Source organism: Podarcis melisellensis (genome assembly GCF_964234715.1).
Source record: "Podarcis melisellensis genome assembly, chromosome: 15".
In the NCBI taxonomy this organism is placed as follows: Eukaryota; Metazoa; Chordata; class Lepidosauria; order Squamata; family Lacertidae; genus Podarcis; species Podarcis melisellensis.
The window spans coordinates 38,145,830-38,169,859 of NC_138532.1; the positions used below are offsets into that span (position 1 = coordinate 38,145,830).

The window sequence follows — 24,030 nt, forward strand, 5'->3', positions numbered from 1 at the left end:
TGCATTCTTTACAAATTATGCATGCTTAGCAAATTGTAGGGCTTTAAAGGTCAGCACCAACACTCTGAATTGCACTCGTTTTAGAAATAAATATGTAATATCAAGCAGCAATGGGTGAAAGCTTCTAGGACAAAGAGCTGGAAGTCAACTTACTGGGAAAAAACCTGTATGAAATCTGCTGTAATTTAGCATTGGTTTGTTAAAAAATTGGTAAACTAATATTTGGCAAAAGAAGAAGGAAGAAGAATTGTGCTCGGAAACATACTGGGAGCCAATGTAGGTCTTTCAGGATTGGTGTTATATAGTCCCAGTTGCTGCTCCCAGTCACCAGCCTAGCTGCCACATTCTGGGCAAGTTGCAGTTTCTGAGTTGCAGAAGTCCAAGTGGGAGATAACCAGGGCATGTGCCACGCAGGTGAGACAGGGTGCAAGCAGGCAGGGTCTCAGCTGGTGTGCCAAATAGAGCTGGTAGAAAGCCGCCCTGCACCGAGAATTAACCTGCACCTCCATGGACAGCTGTGAGTTGAAAATGACTACCAGGCTGCACACCTGGCCCTTAAGTGGCGCAATTACCCCGTTCAGGACCAGGGAGTCCCTCATACCTGTTTTCCCCCTGTTCCCTAGAAACAGTACTTCTGTCTTGTCAGGATTCAACCTCAATCCGTTTACTGCCATCCACCCACTGCGCCTGCTGGTTGGGGTTGATTGGAGTTGCTTCCCAACAGCAAACAGAGGACCGCAACTTCAGTTTCTCTATGCATACTTAAAAAACAACTTACCCTACCCTGCTTCTGCTTGTCCCGTGCAGAAGCAAGGAGATTTGTTAGCAGTGTGCTGGGAGGTGCTTGATCCTGATGCTGATACCCCGCAGATGTAAAGCTGGCCACTTGGTATAAGGCAGCTTCCTAGGTTCATGTTTAAATTAGCTTGCAAACCATGAGGACTAGAATCTTGTTTTATTTTTTAGGTCAGTGGCAGAGGGTTTGCCTTGTACATAGGAAGTCCCTGGTTCAGTCCCCCAGGCGGGTCTGTTCTCTGCCTGAAATCAATGGAGAGCTACATAGACCCAGTGACCTGACTCGGCGTAAGGCAGCTTTTTAGAGCTTAGCAATAGAGCTGCTGTCTTGCATTCAGAAGGTCCTAAGTTCAATCCCTGGTATCTCCAAGCAGGACTGGGAAGGACCTGCCTTTCAGTGTAGCAATACTGAGCTGAACGGACCAAAGGCCCGGGGTCACAATAAGGCAGATGTTGATGCTGTTTTCATTCTCTGCCTTTGTGCCTCATTGCTTAGGTACCGCATCACTATTGGCAACAAGACCTGCGTCTTTGAGAAGGAGAATGACCCGTCCATCCTGCGTTCGCCTTCAGCGGGGAAGCTCATCCAGTACGTGGTGGAAGACGGAGGGCATGTCTTTGCTGGCCAGTGCTATGCCGAAATTGAGGTAAATCCCCCCTCCCTTTTGGCCCTGCTGGGTTCTTCCTTCAAGGACCATCTGCGCTCCTCTGCTCAGGTCAAACTTTTGTTGCTTGCAGCTAAAAGCCTTTGCCAACAATTCAGACAGGGATCAAAAGCTATGCTAGGGATCATCTTGTGCAAATGGAAATGCTGAAAGTACAACACAGATGTAACAAGCCAGAATCAAGGATAAAACCATAAGCAATGAAACGAAAGGACAGAAAAGCAATAAAATATTGGATGGGTGCAAATGGAAGCGGGAGGTAAACATTCCCCTGTGAGGAATGATTCCTTTTTGCAAAATGACTTGAGGAATGATGTGTACCGGTCCTGAATCTGTTGTTGGCAACCACTGTACATATTTGGAAATGCTTGGAGAAGCGTTTTTCTCCTTTGTTTCCATTCTTGGCGCAGCCTCACTTTGCAGACTTCACCAGAAATGCTCAGTATAAGCAACAGAATCCCAGAAGCCTGTATATCATGGCTTGATAATGATGTGCCTTTGATTAGGATTCAAGTAATAGGCAAACTGGGAGATGTGAAAATGAACTGGTTCCAGCGATTGCAAATGCAAACTTTTGCTAAATTTCTCCTTAGCACTTGAGGCCCTTGAGTTTCTGTGGAAGTTTCTGTCTAAGCATTTATGAAATAATTAAATATGGATTTTTGGAACTAGCTTTTTGGTAGTTCAGACTGTATGGGTGGTGGGGAGGGAGAGAAAGGAAAGCAAAATACCGTGGAAATCTGAACGCATTGCTTTATCTTTCCTCGCCTCCCAGGTGATGAAGATGGTGATGACTCTGACTGCCGTGGAGTCAGGCTGCATCCACTACGTGAAGCGGGCCGGTGCAGCGCTCGATCCCGGCTGCATCATTGCCAAACTGCAGCTTGATGACCCGAGCCGAGTTCAGCAGGTGAGGGGTTGGGGGGCAGAGGCAGCTTTTGGAGGGCAGCCCAAGAGTCAGTTCCTGAGAGCTGGTGCCAAAGGGCCGAGCCGATGTTGCCTGGGGCAAATTCCAGCTGAAACGGGAAGCGTTTTAGAACCCAGTAGGCCAGCCTGAGTAGGTGGGAACAGTTGGTGTAGCAGTTCAATCCTGGCAGTGAATTTTTATGGCTGTATCATGAAGCCGCATGCCTATCTTGGATTAAGGAATGGCTAGTATTAAAAAACACTGACATATTAGATCTAGAGGGCTTTAACAATCAATTTGGTTGGCATGCTTAGTTATGTTATGACAAGGAAAAGGCCACAGAGACTTTACAAACCATGTAATAAGTTCTGGTTAAAAAACAAGGGTATCCTGGAACAAAAGACACCCTGGTGGCTATCGCCAATGGAAGCCATGACAGTAAAAAAGGTTAACATGATGAATGATTGGGTTACATATACATAAATTATCTGTGAAGAAGGTAACCAATTAGAACTCAAGAACTTTGAAGAAATAAAAAGTAGAGTGACCAATTGCTTACAGTACTACCAAATCCATGATCTATTCAAACAAGATAAAAAAGGGCTTTAATAAAGAACTTTCAAGGTTTGAAAGAGACTTGATATATAATGACGATAAAACACTGTCTAAAATGTATAAAATGTTATTAGAGTGGTCAGTGAAGGATGAGGAGGTAAAATCTGCCATGGTAAAGTGGGCAAGAGATTCAGGCCATAACAGACAACTCTCAGATTGGCAAAAACTTTGGAGGGAAGATCTTAAGTTTACAGCTTGTTATTCTATTAAGGAAAACTACAGGAAGGTCTTCTATTGCTGGTATATAACACCAAGGAAATTAGTGATGATGTACAAAAATAATTCAGATCAATGCTGGAAAAGTAAGGAGGCAGTGGGATTCATGTATCATATCTGGTGGACTTGTAAAAGAATGAAGGAATTTTGGGACTCAATTTATAACGAGTTGAAAAAGATGTTTAAAGTCTCATTCCCCAAAAAACCTGAGGCGTTTCTTTTAGGGAGATCCCAAGAGATCTAAAGAAATTATTTATGTACGCCACCGTGGCAGCAAGGGTTTTGATTGCACAGAATTGGAAAAGCGAGACGATACCATCAGTAAAAGATTGGCAGATCAAACTGATTGAATATGCTGAGATGGATAAACTGACGGGACAGATAAGGGATCGAGTGAAACAAAAAAATTAGCAAAGATTAGAATACATTTAAACAATACCTGAAAGACCACTGCGGAGAATTAAAATTTTTCACTGGTTTAGATTAACTCTTGTAATGAGAAACATCAAAAAGTAGCAGATAAGCTCGTTACCAACAATGATAGGCATCCAACCAAGGACTTTAAAAGAACCAAGTAAGAAGGGGAGGGAAGTCAGAAGTAATTAGAACATCAATAAGTCGAATGACAAAGAATATATTTTTGTTTTTTCTTTATTATGATTTGGAAACATTTGTATACCAACAAGAAATTGAAACTTCATATTGTGATCTTACATTAAGTAAGCATTTCTGTTGTAAAAAAACAATAAAGATGAACGAGGGGGGGGGATCTTTATGGCTATTCCATACCACACGGCAGCCATGGTTTCCCCCTTGTGATAATTGTGTCTTCGTTGGTCTCCCAAGGCTGAGTTCCACACGGGGGCCTTGCCACAGATCCAGAGCACAGCGCTCCGGGGAGAGAAACTCCACCGCGTCTTCCACTATGTCCTTGACAACCTCGTGAATGTCATGAATGGATACTGCCTTCCAGAGCCCTTCTTTGGCTGCAAGGTACCACTGACACCCCCTCTCCTTCTCCCTCCTGTTGTGTGCAATGGGGGCTTCAAAACTGCGTGATACAAATGCTTGAGTTCTTAACTGTCTCTCTACATTTAAATCCTTCCGTTGGAATAAGTGTTTGCATATTGTGATTTGCATATTATTTGCTATTTGCAAAACTCTTGCGGCGTTTGAGTTTTTCGAGGGGCAGTGGGATAAGAGTTTTGGGGAGGGGGTGCAGAAAATAATCTCTGAGAAGTTGCCTGCCTTTAAATTTCTGCTTATCTGTAAATGAATGTAAAAATCTAATACACGTCTAATACACATTTGAAATACAGTATGGTTTTTGGAACTCTTAGCTCTCGAAGCCATCACGATTAAACAGGGTTTGAAACAGGCTCAGTGTATTTATTTTTTAATTATAAAATATAATGCATGTAACCTGTAAATCACACATAATATGTTCAGATGCTCGAAATAAATTATTACATGTGTCTCAAGGAATCTCTTACAGTGTTGAGAATTGTCTCTGACAATTCTCAAGCCATTTATTTTCATTGATACATAAATAAGTATAAATATCTAATATGCATTTATGGTTGGCATCTGTATGTCTTGGGAGACAATGGAAGAGTGCGCTTTCAGGGGTAAAGTCAAACAGCTGGAGAGTTACAGCTGTGGCTGTAGCTGTAGAGACCGATACAGGAGAGACCTGTTTTATTGCAGTGGGGGCAGATGAAGGCATCCGGTTGTGCTGCTATACAGATGCACCATTTATTTATTTTATTAGAAATAAAATAAGCAAAACAAACAGGTTTTGAAATGGATTTTTATTTGTAATATGTTTTACAGCCAGCTGGGTGGGGTATAAAAATGATGATGATGATGATTTATTCAAACTACAAAACACAGTGCATACAATCTGTAAACCACACATAATACACTGACATGCTGAATATAAATTTCTACATATATTTATAATTGAAATCTCTATGCAGCTTCCAATGTTCCTCTTCTCTTCCCCCCTCCTTTTAAAAACCAGAAGAAATATCCTTCATCTTCCTTCCTCCTTTTCTTTTTTTTGAATCCAGCTGAAAGACTGGGTCGAGCGGTTGATGAAGACCCTCCGAGATCCCTCCTTGCCTCTCCTGGAACTTCAAGACATCATGACGAGCGTTTCCGGGAGGATCCCTCCCAACGTGGAGAAATCCATCAAAAAGGAAATGGCCCAGTATGCCAGCAACATCACTTCCGTCCTTTGCCAGTTTCCCAGCCAGCAAGTAAGTGGGGAAAGTACTTTGGAGTGCGGAAGAAAGAGCAGGAGGGGCATTTGTTTTGGGATGCTGGGTGGAATGGGACTTGCCAAAAGAGGGTCAGGGCGGTATCCAAAAAGGCGTATGCACATTTTTTAGATTACATTGATATTTTGTCTTTCTTCTGTCGTGGAACTCAAGGCACTATATCTGGGTGGTGTCCCATCCAGGCACTGATCAGGCCGAGACCTGCTTAACTTGAGCAGGGTAGCTGCCTCATGTGCTTTTGGACCCAAGGGCGGGGAATGTTTCTCAGCCTAAGGGATGTGTTCCCTTCCGAGGGGGCGCTTGCCAGAGCCAGACAGAAAAGTGGCCAGGGGCACTCATGCAAATTTTACTGTGTGTACAGCAGGATAGTTTAACACACATTCACATGCCTCTCTGTCTCCTCCACCCATGCAAGGAAGAGGCATTGTCAGAGTTCATTCCAGCCAAGCAAAACCCCTGGAGGAGGTGCAGAGTAGGGCCCCTGAGAGGTGCAGCCTTGGGAGAGATCCAAAGGCCATTTAACGAGGCCCGGGACCCGGCATTTGAATCATGGTTCCCCATCCCTGGTTTCAAGCTTCTCTCCTTCCCTCCCCCAGATCGCCAACATCCTGGACAGTCATGCGGCCACCTTGAACCGCAAATCAGAGCGAGAGGTCTTCTTCATGAACACCCAGAGTATCGTGCAGCTGGTGCAGAGGTGAGCCTGGCGTCAGAAGTGTATCAGGGTGAGGGCAGAGATGTGCCCATTGGCATAACTGGGAGGGCTATCTGTATGCTTCCTCCTGCTCCCGGATAGGAACCCTAATAGCAAGTACACCTAGGGGGCCAACTGCAAAGGCGACAAGGAGTGTGGAGTTGTGCCATCTAATGCAGCGTCCTTCTTGATCCGAAAACTCCCGCAGATGAGAGCAGCCAGCAAGCAAGGGCTCTCAGAGCTCCAAAACCTTCCCTTTGCTTCAGAGAGGTCTTGCTGAGCCCCTGGCTCCTAATATAGTAGGAGTGGGACTCTTCTCATCATTGAGCCTTCATTGGAGTTACTGGGCAGATTTGCTCCACCCACTTTCCCTCCCTCAATACCTGTTCCTGTAAGACATTTTCTTGCTTGGTTCACCACTTGGTTGTAACCAGGGTCCCCTAAACTATGGCTTAGCAGGAACATGCAGACTTTGGGAGAGGAGATTGTGGCTGTTTTGTTCCTCCCCAGTCCTTGGTTCCCCCACCCCTACATTAATGCCCCACCCCTCCCTGATCACTGGTCATTCTGCTGCTATACTTAGCTAAACCAAGGTTTGACTTCAGCAAGTTACCTGAACTAGGGCATGTGGTTTCGCTCCTTCCAGAATAACCACAAGATTTGCTAAGGTTTTTCGTCTGGTTTATGACTTTTGGTTCACCTAGGAGAGTTAAACCCTGGGATTGGACAACATGCTAACTTAAGCCAAACCATGGTTTACTGCAGCATCAAAATGGCCAGCGAGGTGCAAAGTGGCTGTGATCTCCACTGAGATCTCCCCTCTGGAAGCCTGCACACTTTTCGATTCGCACAAAACCGTGTCTTGGATTATTGTGACACATAAAGCAGGCTGCTGTATGTTGGGAGTCCCATCCCCTTTTTAATCCTAGAAAATGAAGACCGGGTGGAGATTCCATTTGTTAGGGTCCATTCCATCTCGACTCTGTTACACCATGCTCTGCTACAAGATCGAGGGATTCAGTGATGGATAATGGACCCAGCACTTGGATTCTTGGAGCGCCCAGTCTACTTGAGTTTTGTCGCTGGAGCGCTTGACAAAGTCCAGAATCATATGATCACGAGGGCTAGCTGCTTCACTTGGGGTTTTTCATTATAGGTACCGGAGTGGCAACCGAGGGCACATGAAGACTGTAGTCATGGACTTGCTACGACAATACCTGAAGGTGGAAACTCAGTTTCAGCACGGTAAGTCTCTCACAGCTTCAAGATGCAAAGTTTGGGTTGTGGGTGGAGGGGACTTGATGGAGGGTGGAGACGGCCAAAGTGTGAGGCCAAAGCACAGCGTGGCTGTATGCTTTCTTTAATCTTTTATTTTGCAGCTTGGATAGAAGTGTTGCAAGAAGAAGTCTGGCCACCAGGTGGCAACTTATGCTAAATACAAGTTAACCCCATGCAGGGTTTAGGCAAGAGCTAGGCTCCATCCGCACCATCATTTCAAGTACTGTTCTACCACTTTAAACAGTCGCAGCTTCCCCCAGAGAATCCTGGGAACTGTACTTAGCTAAGGGTGCAGTTAGGAGCTGCAGAGTTGCCTGGGAAGAGGGACTGATTATAAACCATTCTGGAAAGGAGACCTGAGTGGAGGAGCACCCACAGCACTTGATGAAAAATCCGCGTGTGTTTGTGAACCTAAAATGGTTTGCGACTCCTGGACTCTGATGGCTTTTTAAAAGGAGCAGGCAAATTCATGGAGGCACTCTGACTCTAAATACCAGTCGCTGGGACTCGCAAGTGGGGAGAGTCGCTATTGCCACACTCAGGTCCTGCTTGTGGGCTTCCCATGGGTGTGTGTGTGTGTGTGTGTGTGTGTGTGTGTGTGTGTGCATCTGGCTGGCTGCTGTGAGAGCAGGATGCTGGAGGGGCTTCTGGCCTGGTCAGCTACACTACAGGACTCTTCTGATGTCCTTCTGCGGCCCATGGCCACCAGGTGGCAGTAGCAGACTGCACAGCTCTCAGTTCTGGATATGTAGAGGGGAAACCCTCCCGCTGTCGCCTTTTTGCAAGCCTTGCTATCCTCTTCTTGAGAATTGGGAGATTAATTTCCACTCCAGATCGGTGCAGCAGATGACCTTGTAATGGAAAATCCAGCGTTCTGGCTTTTCTCTTAAGGAGCAGTGAATGGGGTAGGTGGCAGGCTAAGGAGGGAGATAGGTGGCGTTTCAAGCGCCTTCCCCTCGAGGCTCACTTTGCACAAGTATTTGTGTGCAAAGCAGGCTCTGTTTGTTGCAGAGCCTTCTTGGCTTGGCCGTCTTCTGTATGAGCTGAGGGTGCACCTTGGAAGGGGCATAGCTCAGTGGTAGGACATTTGCTTTCAGGCTCAGCCTCCTGCCTCTCTAGGTAGGGTTGGGAAAGATTCGTGTTTGCATCTTGAATGAGTTGTAAGGGACCCCCAAAGGTCATCTATCCCAGCCCCCTGCAACGCAGGAATCTTGGCTACAGCATTCATGACAGATGACCATCCAAACTCTACTTAGAAACCTCCAGCGAAGGAGAGAGTCCACCACTTTTCGAGGGAGTCTGTTTCATTGTCAGCCCTGGAAGCTGCTGCCATCCAGTGTAAACAATGCTGAACAAGGTGGACCAGTGCTCTGGCTTGCTATAAGGCGCACGGCTAGCTACCTGACAGATTAGGGGTCCAGTCTCCGGACACAGAGAGGGTCTTCTCCACAGCAGCACCCCAGTTATGGAATTATTGGTGCTGACTTTGCTGACATTTGAGTTCCACTTACCTGTTGAGCTCAGGCAATTTCAGGTTGCTAGCTTTGGGCTTGCATCACCCGAACCCCACAGGTAAGCGGAGCTGGAATGTCTTTCTCTGTTCTTGGAAGGAACATCGGAGGCCTCCCGTTGGTCCATCTGACCCACTCTTGTCTACACAGACCGGCAGCAGCTTTCCAGGATTTGAGGCAGGGCTCTCTCCCAGCACCAGGAAGAAGGAAAAAGCAAGATCAAGTGCCGTGGGAGGCAGGGTGGGAGCTGAGGGAAGCTGTTTTGTTATTGCCATTGTCGCTATTCATTATTACAACTGGGAGACAGAAGTAAACCTTGTGGCTCCTCTGCAAAAGCAGCCAGAGATCTGGTAGATCTACATTTACCTTTGACAGTATGGGAGTGCCCTCAGACCTGGAGAGCCACTGGTGGTCTGTGTGGACAATACTGTAATGGACAAATTCTCTGATCTGCTGTAAGGCAGCATCTCTATTAAGGCGCCTCTGATTAAGGATCCTTGGTATGTATATACATAACACCTTGCATTCTGGCCTTAGGTCACTATGATAAATGTGTCTTCGCCCTTCGAGAAGAGAACAAAACGGACATGAACACTGTCCTCAACTACATCTTCTCCCACGCCCAAGTCACCAAGAAGAATCTTCTCGTGACAATGCTTATCGTAAGTCAATGAGGTTTTGTTCTTTGGACTTTTTCTAGCCCCATTCATTGCTCAGAGGTTTGTTTGCTTGTCTGGAGCCTTTTTAACACACACACACACACACAATCTGTGGCCAGCAACTGAGTTACTCTGACTAGTGTGCAAGCTTCTGTAAGTCAGATTTTAGTTTGGAGGGTTTTTTGTTTGTTTGTTTTGAAAATAATGGAATGCAATCAATATTTGCCACTTATTGCAGCCATAGGCTATAGCATGCCCAAAACACTGACATAAAAGCATAAGCAATTAAGGGTCCCGATTCTCACTTAGCATACAAAGCATAACTGAACCACATTGTCTGAAGGCTTCTTGTGATCTAGTTTATTCAGATTAAACAGTTGTCTTTACCATCCGCTGACACATTATTCAAAATACCTGCCCTGGTTTTCTTTGCTGGTGCTGCAAATAATGTATCTAAATGGATATGTGTGTGTGTATGTAATTGTACATGCATGAGTATATATGAAAGAGAGAGGAAGAGAGATTAGTCCATTTGGGTGAATGGGGAACCACCTGCCTGTCATCTTACTTACAACCAATTATGGAGTGGCTCTGTCTATCATTGGCTCTGACTCCACCAACATCAGGTCTCCCTGTATTCTGCCCCACCAGTCCTAGTGGGACCAGCCGCTGCTTCCACTTACCCCAAAACAATGATGCCGCTGAATCCATTTTCCTCAAACGGGTGCCTCCCAGATGTTGTTGGATTGCCAGGTCCCAGCAGCCATCACGGCCAGTGTTTAGGGAAGGGAGGGAGTTGCATCTAGCAACATTTGGAGGTCTGTGTCATGTACTGACCACCCAGGGCATTGGGACAAATGATAAGATAGCATTAAACAAAAGAAAGGAAGAAAAGTTTGCGCCTCTGCAGCTTCTCTTCTCCCTAACAGACACAGCAGTCAGCTCGGATACCAAATGTAACACATTGTCCCGATGTGCAAATTGGCATCCGCAGGACTCGATGCACAGCTGGAAAGCTTGAAGGAACACGGGAAGCTGCCGTATACTGAGTCAGACCATTCTGCCGTATAAGCTAGTCCCGTCCACACTGACTGGCAGTGGCGGTCCAGGGTTTCAGATGGGGGTCCTTCCCAGGCCTACCTGAAGATGCTGGCGATTGAACCTGGAAACTTCTGCATGCCCAGCAGATGCTCTGCCCTCTAGCTGTGGCACCTCTCTAATTACTGTATTTTTTGCTCTATAAGACTCACTTTTTCCCTCCTAAAAAGTAAGGGGAAATGTGTGTGCGTCTTATGGAGCGAATGCAGGCTGCACAGCTATCCCAGAAGCCAGAACAGCAAGAGGGATTGCTGCTTTCGCTGCGCAGAGATCCCTCTTGCTGTTCTGGCTTCTGGGATTCAGAATATTTTTTTCTTGTTTTCCTCCTCCAAAAACTAGGTGCGTCTTGTGGTCTGGTGCGCCTTATAGAGCAAAAAAAATACAGTACATCATATATTTTCTGGGTTGTATCCTAGGCAGAGGGAACGTAGGCCCATTAATTTCAGCAGGTCTACTCTGAGTAGGACTTAACTGGCAAGAACCCTCAAAGCAGGTGTGGGAAACATTTGGGCCTTCCGGAGGCTGCTGAACTACAACTCCCAACACCCACAGCAAACATGGCGCAAGGGGAGTTTCTCTTCACCAACCTCTGGAGGACCAAAGGTTCTGCGTTTGGATTTATTTGCTGTAAGATGAGGCGCTAACATCCCACCCACCTTAAAAAAAAAGATCTGAAACATGGGCATTGTCCCCCACTTTTTCAGTTCCTGAAAAAGGGGAGCGGAGGGAAGGAGGGAGAGGGAAAAGCCCTTTCGACTCATTTTAAAAATAACACTTCAGTGAAGAAAATGCCTTTTTATGGGTCACGTGGGAGAGTTAACACCAGGATTGATGGCATCAATCATAGTCTGTGTCATGCTTTCGAAGATGCTAATTAATGGAGTTCTCCTTCCCAACCCCCTCATCTCCCCTTGCTCACCCACCCACCTTTTTTTTTTGCTAAAGACTTTGTGGATTCTTGTCACTAAAAAAAATCGATTGCCAAATCTCAATTTTTAAAAACCAAAGCCCTTCCCTCCCTCTCTCTTTAATAAGAACAGCTGACAAGTAACATGGCTGCCCAGACAGTCCCCGGGTTCTTTAAATACTAATTTATAAGATATACCTTGCTTTAAAAAAACAAAACAAAAAAACCCTCTTCCCCCTCCTCTCCCCCTCCTCCCCCCTTCCTTTCTCTCTCTTTTTTTTGCGGTGTGATTGTAAGTAACGCTTGCCTTAAGAATCTCATTATTTGAACACGGAGCCATATTTCCTCTGAGAATTCTGGAGTAGCTTTGAGCCGGGGCTGTTCATTTCTCAAGTAATCATGCCGGCATGATGGAGAGAGAAAATGGCAGCTGTTCGCAGCTCAGGCCTTCAATTTTCTTCAGAGTCCAGTCACTCAAGTGTGTAATTACATGGGGGTGCCGGGGAGGTGTTAGGCCTTGTCAAAGAACCCGTTTGAGGCTTTTTCGCTCGCCGCCTTTGCCAATCAGGGCAGGCCAGAGCCAATGAGAGTGCCGCCGTGCTGCTTTGTTTTCTTGTTGTCGTTCGCTTGGCGATTTCTTCCGAGGAGGAGGAAGGGGCTTTAAACTTCTCTCCCTGGTCCCAAACACCCACCCTTCCTTCCTTCCTTCCTTCCTTCCTTCCTTCCTTCCTTCCTTCCTTCCTTCCTTCCTTTTTCGCTTGGATCACCTGTTGAGGAATTTTTTAAAATGGGAAGGGACATTGTCTCCCTCCCTATAGGGCGAAACAGGCCCTATAACAAGTGCCCCACTCTGGACCAGAACAAGGTCCCGTCTCCCCACCCCATCCCCAAATCCAGTGTTGCTGCTTCTCTTTCCTACAGTCGCCAGCCCAGGTGCCTTTCTGGGAAGCCTGCAAATAGGCCCACGTCGTGGTGGCCTGCGGCATATCCTAGGCAGAGGTAAAAACAGAAGCCCTCAAAAAATTAAAATACAATTTATTTATTTTTTTTAAAGGTGCAATGTCAAGTGTTCCTGCTGAGGGTGTAAGCCATGCCCATTTCCAGGGTGCTCCATTCCACACACCCTTCCCTGCCCTCTTTCAGGACACTCCATTCCATTGCCAGCCACCATTCCGGGGGTGCTGAGCATGCTCAGTCCTCATTTTGCGGATGTTCTCCGCCCACATCCTCTGCAGATCTTTGAGTTCCCCTGATCCTCCTGTCTTAGGTGTGTGACAGTGGCTGTTTTGCCTACATCAAGGAAAGGAGCTGCAGAGTGGGCCAGGCTGGGCAGGGAACAGAGCTCAGTTCCAAGACTGTAATGTCCCTGCAAAGTCTCCCCAGTGTACGGATTTTACATTGGAACATAGCAGCATAGGAAGCTGCCTTATGCCATTGGTCTATCCAGTTCAGTATTGCCTACACTGACAGGCAGCAGCTCTCCAGGTTTCAGCCCTACCTGGAGGCTTCCTCTGCTTCTGTATTATTTTCATCTGAAAAAAGCGCTAAATGTTTTATTCATTTGTTTAATGTCTTTTCTTTCGAGCCACCTTTATGTTACAAAAACCACCCCCACAACTCCAAGGCAGCAGCACTATGTCTATGGATGGTGCTGCACCACAATAAATAAACGTTAAAACAAAAAATATTTTAATTAATGACTTAAAAAAAAATAGTGATCTGTTCTCTGTCAGTGGCTTAGGTGTATCCTTTTGAGGTTACGGAAGGGGCCATTTCCCTAGGAAGGATTGGAAGACTACTGTACTTCCATTTCAGCCATGAAGCTCTTTCACTTGAGGGCTGTTGCTGTTGTTTTTTGAACCCTTCTCTGCTTTTTCCTGCCTTTTGCAACCTTCCCCGCTCTTTCCATGTCCGCGGCACTTGGGCAAAACGTTTGCAAATGACTTTCCCCATATTTCTCCCCTCCTCCTCTCCAGGACCAGCTGTGCGGACGAGATCCGACCTTGACGGACGAGCTCATTAACATCTTGACGGAGCTGACCCAGCTCAGCAAGACCACCAATGCCAAGGTCGCCCTGCGGGCCCGCCAGGTACCAAGCTGTTCTTTCCATGCTGGGGGCTGGGTGGGGGTGGGGCTTCTTGTTTGCTTCTCAGTGCAGGATCAGACTCCCCTTTTCATCCTCTTTGCTGCACCCATAGGAGCCTAGGAAGCTGCCTTGTCCAAACCATTGGTCCATCTAACTCAGCATTGTCTACCCTGACTCACAGCGGCTCTCCAGGATTTTAGGCAGGCCCCACCTGAGGATGCCAAGGGTCCAACCTAGGACCTTCCGCTTGCCAATCCGGTGCACTACCCACTCAGCCCTTTCCCAGTAACCCAATCTCCAAGATAACCAGAAGCAGGGGTGGGGGAGCCTTTATCTGCTTTGGGACTATATCCTCCCATGAAAGAGCTTCTGGGGGTGTGTGGCTGCATGCCAGCAGCACACGGGGCCAGAGCCAGTGAATATGATGCTTCCCTTCCTAAAGGATTCTTTCAGCGTGCATTTTAATTATGGGTGTTTAATATTTGGCTGGTTTTCGTATTTTGCAAACCGCTTAGAAATTGATTTTGGCATTATGCAGTATTAATTAATTAATTACTGAAGGGTACGCACGCTGACGTACACCCAGACAACCCTTCCAGGCAGGGAAGAGGCATCCTTGCAGTTCCAAGGACAGGTTCTAGCTGGCCAGAAGCACCCTTTGGAGCCACAGAGCAGGGCTGGGGAGGGGCAATGTCCTAAGGAGTTTCAAGGGCCAGATAGGGAGGCCTGAGGGCCACATCCGGCTCCTGGGCCTGAGTTCCACCCCTTGCCCTAAATCAGGGATCGGCAAGGTTTACCTTGCCTGAGCCAGTTCACTCCTGCGGAGATTGCTCTGTAGGCTGGATCGTGTCTGCGGTTTAGCGCAGTGCGCGGGGACTCACTGGTGGCCCGCTTGTGACCCATGGGCCTTAGGTGGCCAACCCCTGTCCTAAATCATCAATAACAAGTTGAACGCTAATCAGACAATCACGCAAAACTCCTTGACTTGGGCCTTGAGAGGCACTAAGGGTCCCGAGTTTAAAGCTGCTGCCCCGAAACCCTGCGGATGGGCCACTAAACCTGCTTTTCAGGGCCAAGGCCTGGGACTTGGCAACACCCCTTGCCAGGATGTGTCGTCAGCCTTCCATGTGCTCAGATGCCGACAGGCAACGCCACCACCTTAGGACAGTGTATTAAGAAACTCTGGTGGTGGGTAATGGGTTGGACTAGTGTGCACTACTGCCTGCTTGGTTCCAGATTCTGTTAATCAGGAAACTCCCATCTCTTCCTTAAGAAAAGCACCTAATGCAGCTCTAGTGCAGCTCCCAAGAGCATCATACTGTGCACTCTGCAAGGCTACAGTTTCTTGAAAAGCAAGAGTGTAGTGACAGAAGTCAAGCAGCTCCTTTCTCAGCAGGATTTGGACTGGTGGCATTGGGTTTCTCCGGCACGGCTTAGAACCAGAAGGCAGGAAGCCTTTGCGCTCTTTGGCCTTCAGCTGGCACCTAAGGCTCTGCCCAGGCACATATCTGGAGGGGCAGGAAAGACCAACCTCTGCGGGGAACCACAGGTGGAAAGAGCCATCCCTCTCCTGTTTCCAGATCCTGTGTCAGGACCGTGGTTGCAAACAGGACGTCACTCTACCTTTCCTCCCTGTTCCTCTGGCTCAGTGTCCCATTTGCCTGCTGCTGTTCAACACCCAAATTGGAAAAGGGAAAGCAAAAACAGCCAAGCTGCATTTGGCCTGAGATCCTTGGAACAAAGATGAAATTTGCTGATATGCGTCGCGCCAACGAAGGAGCTGTGGTATCTCTTGAGCGTCTCTCCAGGGACTGATGGAAATCACTTGCCCCCTTTTTTCAGAAGGCCTGAAATAAAACTCTTATTTTGTCTTTCCCCACACCTCCCCCCTCAATCCTCCCCCCTTACCAAGGTTATCTACCTTGGGTTCCAATTTAAATACCAGATGCACACCTGGAGAGTTCTCTCTTCAAGCCAATCTCCGTCACTAGTGGCTCTTCTGTATAATTAAAGTAGTGGGAGAGGGGGAAAAGACCAAACAGGATCTAATTGCCTCACAATAATTCTCTTCCCCTGGTAGCTTGTCCCTCTCCCTCCCTTCCCAGCTCCCTTGCTCCCTTCTTCCACACTCTCCCCAATTTCCATTCAAAAAAGTCTTCCAGCAGGGAGGCTGGCTCTTTAAAAAAAAAATCTTTTAGGTGAGGGAGGTGAATCTCTGCTTCCTTTCCTTTCTCTTAATTCCAGTGCATGAGCATTGAAAGTGAGCGGGCGTTTGAAGCTGCTCTGTGACCTTTTCTGTCTTCCGCCGGATTGCTATCCTCGCCCTTGAACCATTCAGAGTCACTGAACCCCTCAGTGGCACACTGGGGACTCTGCCGCCGCCGCTCTGGCGGATGTCTTTATCACGCTGCCATTGGCATCGCGGTGGCGTTTTCCCTCTGCCGTCGCCCCCGTCCTTTCCCCCCTTGCTGGCTTTGGGCTTGTGAAGCAGCTCCCCCCACCTGGGGCTCCGTTGTCCAAAACAAGAGTCTGTATTTCCAATGTTTTAGGAAGCCCTTCCTTGGAATCCATGAGAAATCAGAGCTTGACAGGGTGGAATTTGGTCTCTGCTAAGGCTGCAAAGCGGTGTAAATGTGCTTGCCCTGGGAGTAGGCCCCACCGAAAACAGCTGGACTCTTTTTTAGCCAAGCTTGGATGGGGATATAAATTTATTATTTATACCCCGCCCATCTGGCTGGGTTTCCCCAGCCACTTGGGTGGCTCCCAGCAGAATAGTAATAATAAAATAGCGATCAAACATTAAAAACTTCCCTAAACTGGGCTACTTTCTGATGTCTTCTAAAGGTCAGATAGTTGTTTATTTCCTTGACATCTGATGGTAGGGCGTTCCACAGGGCAGGCGCCACTACCGAGAAGGCCTGGTTCCCTGTAAGCTCAGTTCTCGCAGGGAGGGAACCGCCAGAAGGCCCTCGGCGCTGGACCTCAGTCTGGGCTGAACGATGGGGGTGGAGATGCTCCTTCAGGGATACTAGGCCAAGGCTGTTTAGGGCTTTAAAGGTCAGCACCAACACTCTGAATTGTGCTTGGAAAAGTACTGGGAGCCAGTGTAGGTCTTTCAGGACCGGTGTTATATGGTCTCGGTGGCCATTCGCCAGTCTAGCTACCGCATTCTGGATTAGTTGTAGTTTCCGGGTCACCTTCAAAGGTAGCCCCATGTAGAGTGCATTGCAGTAGTCCAATTAATGAAGGTTATATTTTTATTGGTGGGGCTGAGATCTGAAGGCATACCTTGCTGGATCAAATTACTTTATTGAAATAAAGTAATGCCTTGCTGGATGAAATTGAGGGTGGCTGAACAGAGGTCTCTGTGATCATCAGAAACACTGCAAGAAGACCTCTGGGGTATACCACTTCTGTCCATAGAGATTCTTATTTCTAGCTTTCACAGATAGGGGAGAGAGAGAGAGAGAACAATAACAAGTTGTTGCAGCATGAAGTGCCCCTGTTTTAGATTTCCAGATAGCTGTTTCTGGGATACTCCATTCCATTCCCCTTTCTTTCTAACAGTGAGCTGTACCCACCTGAGTTCTTTGCAGGGTAGGGGAAGGGCTATAGCTCAGTGGCAGAGCAACTGCCTTGCTGCCCTGCATGCAGAAGATTCAGTCCCTCATGGCATCTCTAGGCAGGCAAAGATCCCTGCCTGAAATCTTGGAGAGCTGCTGCCAGTCAGATTAGAAATAGAGGGGCAATGGCCTGACCCTATATAAGGCAGCTTCCTATGCCCCTATTTAATCCAGCTCTGAATTCACAACCATGAGGACTGGGAACTTGCTTTAGAAGGGTGGAACATTTGTTTTGCATGTAGGAGGTCCCAGGTTAAGACCCGTACAGCTGGGAATGTATGGCCAGTCTGTATGGGCAGGTCTAAGCTGGCTTGACCTGTGTTCCTAGTTTACTGAGTGATTTGCAGGAGATCTGCAAAACTTTCTGACTTGCAGCTTGTTATTTTTATTTTTATTTTGAACAATAGTGATAGCAAGACGGCTCCTTCCTCCACTTAAATTTGGCTGCTGTTATAGAAGAGAGCAAACCAGAAATTGCCTTTTGTGTGAAAGAACTGTTGAGATCAGTTTTAGTTCTTGGTACTAGATACAAATGCCTAGATTCAGCATGCGCTCGGCTTACAGATGGGTGAATATGCCAGTGTTTTGGTTTCTCTCATTTGGTTTCTAATTTTTCCAGTAATAAGTTCAGTTCTCCACATTTCCACGTCAATTCACAAATCCACCATCCTAAAAGTTAAGTCCTTGTTAAAATTTTAATCAGAATTTTAGTGCAGAGTTTCTCCAGAAATGCACATTCTTATACACTGATTTGCCTAAGACAAACACATTTTCACAAAGCGCATTTCCATGTTACTTGCCCAGTTATATGCATTTTTACACACACTTTAACCCAGTATATGCTTTTTCGTACACATTGCTTGGCTGGAGAGCTGTGTTGCAAAATTTGGCAAAGTGAAAATTTCGAAGGCTTCCTGTGCTTTGGTTTGCGAATTGTTTCAAAGCGTGTAGACTAAGTTGGTCCCCTTCTACATGTGAACTGAAACAAATTTCTCCCTCCCCCACCTGTAGCCCAGAGACAAGCTGTTCTTTATTTTTTGCACCTGGTTATGGTTGGTTGATCCAGGAATTCTGTTTTCAAACGAAGAAGAAAAGGCAGCAAATCCCACCAGCCTGGAATCTACGAAACCTCGCTGCAGAGTATCGCTCTGTCTCTTACCACTGGCTTGAAAAACATGCCGCAGTCTACTCTACTTTTTACTTGCTGAAACTGACAGCAAGTCCAAGGTGCCCACCCCCTCCCAGTAGCCTGTCGCCATCGCTTTCCAATTAACAGCTCCCCCTGCTCAGCCCGGCCAGGCTGACCATCTCTCCAGTGCAAAATCGCAAAGCCTAATAAAACCAGGGCTCCAAACATGCTGCTGTACGTGATCTGAAGCACTTGCCCAGATGCTGTGAGCACGTGCAACAGACTCATAGGGCAAGAGGGTCACCTTGGCTTGCTTTAAAAGCTTTCAGGGAGGGGGTCTTCATAACTTCTGGTCAGTTATGAAGCTCTTGGCTTGGGTTTGGAATAGGTTCCCTTTAAGTTCAGGGCTAGACAGGGTCTTGAATTTGAGTTTGAATTTCAAATTTAAACTTTCTGGGCAGTCTTTAAACGCCGCCCCCCTCTGGTCTTCTTATCTCTCTAGGTCCTCATCGCTTCCCACTTGCCCTCTTATGAGCTGCGACATAACCAGGTGGAGTCCATCTTCCTCTCAGCCATCGATATGTACGGGCATCAGTTCTGTATAGAGAATTTGCAGGTATGGGCTTCATTTTGCAGTAAAAAAAGTTTTGCTTTCAGAGTGTGGAAGGGTAAGAGTGGATCATCCTTGAAGGAGCTGACCCCTCGAGCGTCGCTCCTGTCTGGAAGAAGGCAGGCTGAGAACACAGACTCAGGCAGAGATGTTGTGAGGGTAGGCAAGTCTGTTGTCTCTTGAATGATTCAGGCCCATCTGATGTGAAGATGGGAATGAATGACCCACCCCCAGCAAAGGGTGATTGGGAGGAGGCAAGTCCAGACTACTGAGTAATACAGAGAAGTGACAAGCAGGCTCCTCTTTAGATGGACTGGGGGGGACACTTTATGCAGCATCTTTGCATTGTGAGTGACTTGCATGATGCAACTGGTACCCAGTGCAGACCCAAAGAGCAAAATGGCTCAGTCCTGCAGATAAAGCTTGATTAGGAGCCAAGGCTTGAGTTGGTTACCATACAGTAACATGGCAGGCTGCTTATCTGTGGATGAACACTCTGGACCAGGGTTTTCCAAACTTGGGTGTTCACCTGTTTTTGGACTACAATTTTCATCATTCCTGACCACTGGTCCCAGGGCCGGATTTAGGTTTGATGAGGCCCTAAGCTACTGAAGGTAATGGGGCCCTTTATATGTCTAGCTAACAACAAATTGTCACAGTTTTTTGTGTTGAATATATGCTATATAGTAATTTATGGACCTAATAGGTATCTAGAGCCATTTGCACATAACAAAATATGTATTTCATCAAAGTAATTGTTGAACTGAAATAAAATTAAGAAAAAGTATATTAATAGTGAAATACAATTAGGAATAAGTATATTAATAATGAAATAATTATTAAGCTCTATCTTAAAATGATTTTTTATTCATAACAAACTTAATAATGCAAACACATTATTTTTTTCCTTTAATATTTGGGGCCCCCAAGAGAGTAGGGCCCTAAGCTATAGCTTGTTTGGCTTATACCTAAATCCGGCACTGACTGGCCCTGTTAGCTAGGGTTGATGAGAGTTGTAGTCCAAACACAGCTGGAGACCCAAGTTTGGGAAACCCTGCTCTGGACTAACAAATGCCTTTAATGATTGATTGACTCTGGTTTGGAAGATACTGCTCTAATGAAAGCAGCATAGCAGATGACTGCTCCAAAATTAGTAGCCCTCGAGGCTTTTTACTAGCCTGGGGGCTGGCAGGACTGGGGCAGGCGAACAGGGAGGCAGCTACAAGCACTCAGTGCATTTCTGTGGAAGAGAAGGAGGTCCTGATTCTCACAGCCCACTTGACTTCCATGATGGCTGCAGAGGAAAGAATGGAGCACTTCATCTTGCCTCAGGCAGCCCATTCACTCACCTACATCGCAGTGGCTGCCAGGCAAGCGTGTGTTAAATGTGGTTTGAGGGAGGGGAGACTTTTTGTACCCAAATTCTTGCTTTCTCGTCTATACCATGTGTTGGACCTTGTCTTAGTTTTGAGGGAGGGGGAAAAGGTAACGAATGTCCGAGATTTTAGAAAAACCTGCTTCTCCTCTCTGATTCCCTTCCCTATGTCTAGAAACTCATTCTTTCGGAGACATCCATCTTTGATGTACTACCAAACTTCTTCTATCACAGTAACCAGGTAGTGAGGATGGCTGCTTTAGAGGTAGGTTTCTTCTCATTTTAAAACAATTTAAGCAAATGTGTGTGTGTGTCCCCCTTCTGTTTCTCTTTGATGATGTTGATCTTCAATCCTTGCCCACTCCAGCATCTAGCACTTTAGAAAGGGTCGTGTCATCTTTTGGGTAGGGCTAGAGGCAAAAGCGACGCAGTTGGCACTGTGGTCTAAAACACTGAGCCTAGGACTTGCCTATCAGAAGGTTGGAAGTTCGAATCCTCGCAACCGGGTGAACTCCCGTAGCTCGGTCCCTGCTTCTGCCAACCTAGCAGTTTGAAAGCATGTCAAAGTGCAAGTAGATAACTAGGTACCACTCCGGTGGGAAGGTAAACAGCATTTCCGTGCGCTGCTCTGGTTTGCCAGAAGCAGCTTAGTCATGCTGGCCACATGACCCGGAAGCTGTTCGCCGGCTCCCTCGGCCAGAAAAGTGAGATGAGCGCCGCAACCCCAGAGTCGTCCACAACTGGACCTAACGGTCAGGGGTCCCTTTACCTTTACCTTAGAGACAAAAGTGGACAGAGCAATCACTGTCAGTTTTACCTATTTACAGTGTCTACGCTCGCTCACTCATCTCTCTGTCTCCTCCATCCAGGCAAGCAAGAGGTGTTATTCAAGGGCACATTCCACCTAGGCAAAAGGACTCAAGTAGTGTGAGAGGTGTGGCCTGGGGAGAGTCCCAAGGGCCATACAGAAAGGCTTGGCAGGGCACATTCAGATCCCAAGCCTAAGGTTTTGCATCCCTGATTTGTGTGTGTGTGTGTGTGTGTGTGTGTTTGTCTATTCCAAATAAAATTCTACTGCAACTGGTTACATTCTGTGACCAGCATTGCTTTATTGCACAAAAAATAAAATAAGAGGCTTGCATTTCCTAATTTTGCTTAACTGGTTTTGCTGTACTTGGTTATGGCTAGGGATTGTGGGGGATGCGAATGGCATTGCCAAGGCTCAACTCCCTAGAAATCCATCTTTAAGGTTGGTTCTGGTCCCTGTCAGGCGTGGAGGGACATTGCTTTAAATGGCCACGTGGCTTTAACTCTCCGTGATAATCCTCTCCTCCTTCTCCTCCTCCATCCGAGGTGTATGTTCGAAGGGCATACATCGCCTATGAGCTGAACAGCGTCCAGCACCGCCAGCTGAAAGACAACACTTGTGTGGTGGAGTTCCAGTTCATGCTGCCCACTTCCCATCCAAACAGGTTAGACCCGGCTCGCATGTACCACCGAGGCAATTTGGATTGGAGGGCAGTTCAGGTTTGGGGGTGGGGCACTGTGTATTGGTGGGGGAACCGGGAGTTTGAGACATGTTAGAAAACTGTCCAATGTGTTGGAAAATTGTGGCACAAGGGAAACCAAGAATGTGAACCATGAGCTATTTCGCAAGATGGAGGGCAGCATGTCGGGCCGGTCCATATGTCAGGCATGGGGTACTAGTGACCCTGCAGATTCATGTTGTGGACTCCAACTCCCATCATCCCCAGCCAGCATGGCCGAAAGGTGGGGATGGTGGGAATTGGAGTCCAGCAGCATCTGGAGGCTGCAGGCTTCCCCAGCATACATTAAAGTACTGATGTGTTTTTCTAAATATTTCCATGCGAGGGTCCATTTTCCATGCAAGGGTCCATTTTCTTTCTCCACATTGGTGCAAACACAACCCACTTCTATGTAAAGCAGCTTTTGGTGCTAGCAGCAATATCTATGTGGCTAGCCCTTGGCAGAATAAACGTTCAGCCTGCTCCATTTCCTAGCTAGTGGTTTTCTGAAACATTCCTTCTCCTACTCTCCTCTTAGAAGTAGGGGTTGTAGTACAGCCCCTCCCCACCTCCCAAAATTGGGGTGAAGACAGAAGGTAAAAACAGGGATCACAATGAATTCTCAAACTTCGGTTTGATCCTGGCATTTCAACTTAATGCCAGTGAGTTTTTAGGAGTCAGGCGGATAAACATTTTCAGCTCTAGGGTCTCATTCCCTCATGGGCAACCATGTGGGTTCTAGTAGTGGGCGGGGCCAGAGGTGAAAGTAGGCGGAGCAATGGGTGCCACTCTTAATCTTTGTACCACAGGCTGCATTCCACCCATGCAAAAGTCCAAGGTTTCTACCCGTGCCCAGGCCTCTCTTGCATCCAAACCACAGCAAGATGAATGATCACTGTCCAAGGGCTCATTCCAGCCAGAAAAGGAGGAAGGCACATAGGGGTGTGTGGCCCTGGGGAAAGTCCCAAGGGTTGGATTTGGCTTCTAGCCCTAGAGTTGCTTGACTCTGTCCCAAGGAAAGCTTCATCTGCTCTGCATAAAGGCAGAGCAAGGGAACGATGCTTGAAATAAGTTAAAGACTCTTAAGAGAGAAGGGACTGATTCTCCTCTTACTTCCTGAACATTTCCTAACTGGGTTCAGTGGGGAAGGAAGAGGGGGAGAGTCCTGTCACTCATTCTAAACCCTATTAAAATAATTGGATACGTTTCACTTTATTGGGAGGGAAGCGAAGTATTCCTAATTTCTCAGCAGAATATCCAAGCACAGTCTAGAATGCTGTGTGAAGACTGAGAGCACTTGAACTGTATCGCTTCATACTGCTAATGTGGGGTGTTATTTTTGAATAGTTGCTAAAAAAACTAGTCCATCAAAGAGAGAGGTTCTAGACAAGCCTACCCCCTGAGGGGCTAGCTGTCTGCTTGAGGTGATTTATTTGTACACAGAAGTGAGGCTTTTAAAATGACTTTATCCATTGTCCCCCTATATGAACTAGTCCAGTCCACTCTGTCACGTGGCCACCTTGTTCTGCCGCATGTATAGCCTGAACCTCACCCACTCCTGGAGTGGAGGTCGGTCAATTTTGTACCTTGTACCTTGAGAAGAGATTGTTCAGTTGTTTCTGATTGGGGACACAATAGGCTTGGCTGATTGTGACCTGTTTACTTCTCTGTTTGAGGCTTATCCCCCTTCCAGCTTGGAGGTGCATTCAGAAGAACGGCCGCTGAATTTCACAGAAATTTGCGAAACCCTCCCAAGGGCAGATAGTTGCTCTTTTCCACGTCTTATCTTTTTGTTTATTATACACAAGATAGCAGTACAGGGTAAAGGCACAAATAAATAGTTAGAACAAAAACAAAATAAAACAATAACACCCCCCAACTTTACAAGGCTGTAGGATATTAATTAGTCAAAGCCAAAGGCTTTTGGGGTGTAAGAGCCTCTGATTTTTAACCAAGGAAAGTAAGGTTTGCACCCGCAGCCAGAAGACTAAGAAGTTATATGAAGGCAAATGGAGCAGATTTGAGTCCTGTTCTGGTTGGGAACGTACTGGAT

General features: G+C 46.8%; 1 protein-coding gene across 6 annotated transcripts in view; it reads left to right on the forward strand.

The window, feature by feature from the left end:
* ACACA (acetyl-CoA carboxylase alpha) overlaps window positions 1-24,030 on the forward strand; it is a 173,759-nt gene that overhangs the window by 39,779 nt on the left and 109,950 nt on the right. For all 6 annotated transcript variants that reach the window (XM_081890126.1, XM_081890128.1, XM_081890127.1 and 3 more), the window contains 11 exons: window positions 1,292-1,442; window positions 2,236-2,370; window positions 4,045-4,191; window positions 5,271-5,459; window positions 6,077-6,177; window positions 7,331-7,419; window positions 9,501-9,625; window positions 13,604-13,717; window positions 18,969-19,082; window positions 20,627-20,716; window positions 21,805-21,923. In XM_081890126.1, coding sequence (XP_081746252.1) covers window positions 1,292-1,442; window positions 2,236-2,370; window positions 4,045-4,191; window positions 5,271-5,459; window positions 6,077-6,177; window positions 7,331-7,419; window positions 9,501-9,625; window positions 13,604-13,717; window positions 18,969-19,082; window positions 20,627-20,716; window positions 21,805-21,923 — 1,374 coding nt within the window. The remainder of the gene's footprint in view (window positions 1-1,291; window positions 1,443-2,235; window positions 2,371-4,044; window positions 4,192-5,270; window positions 5,460-6,076; window positions 6,178-7,330; window positions 7,420-9,500; window positions 9,626-13,603; window positions 13,718-18,968; window positions 19,083-20,626; window positions 20,717-21,804; window positions 21,924-24,030) is intronic.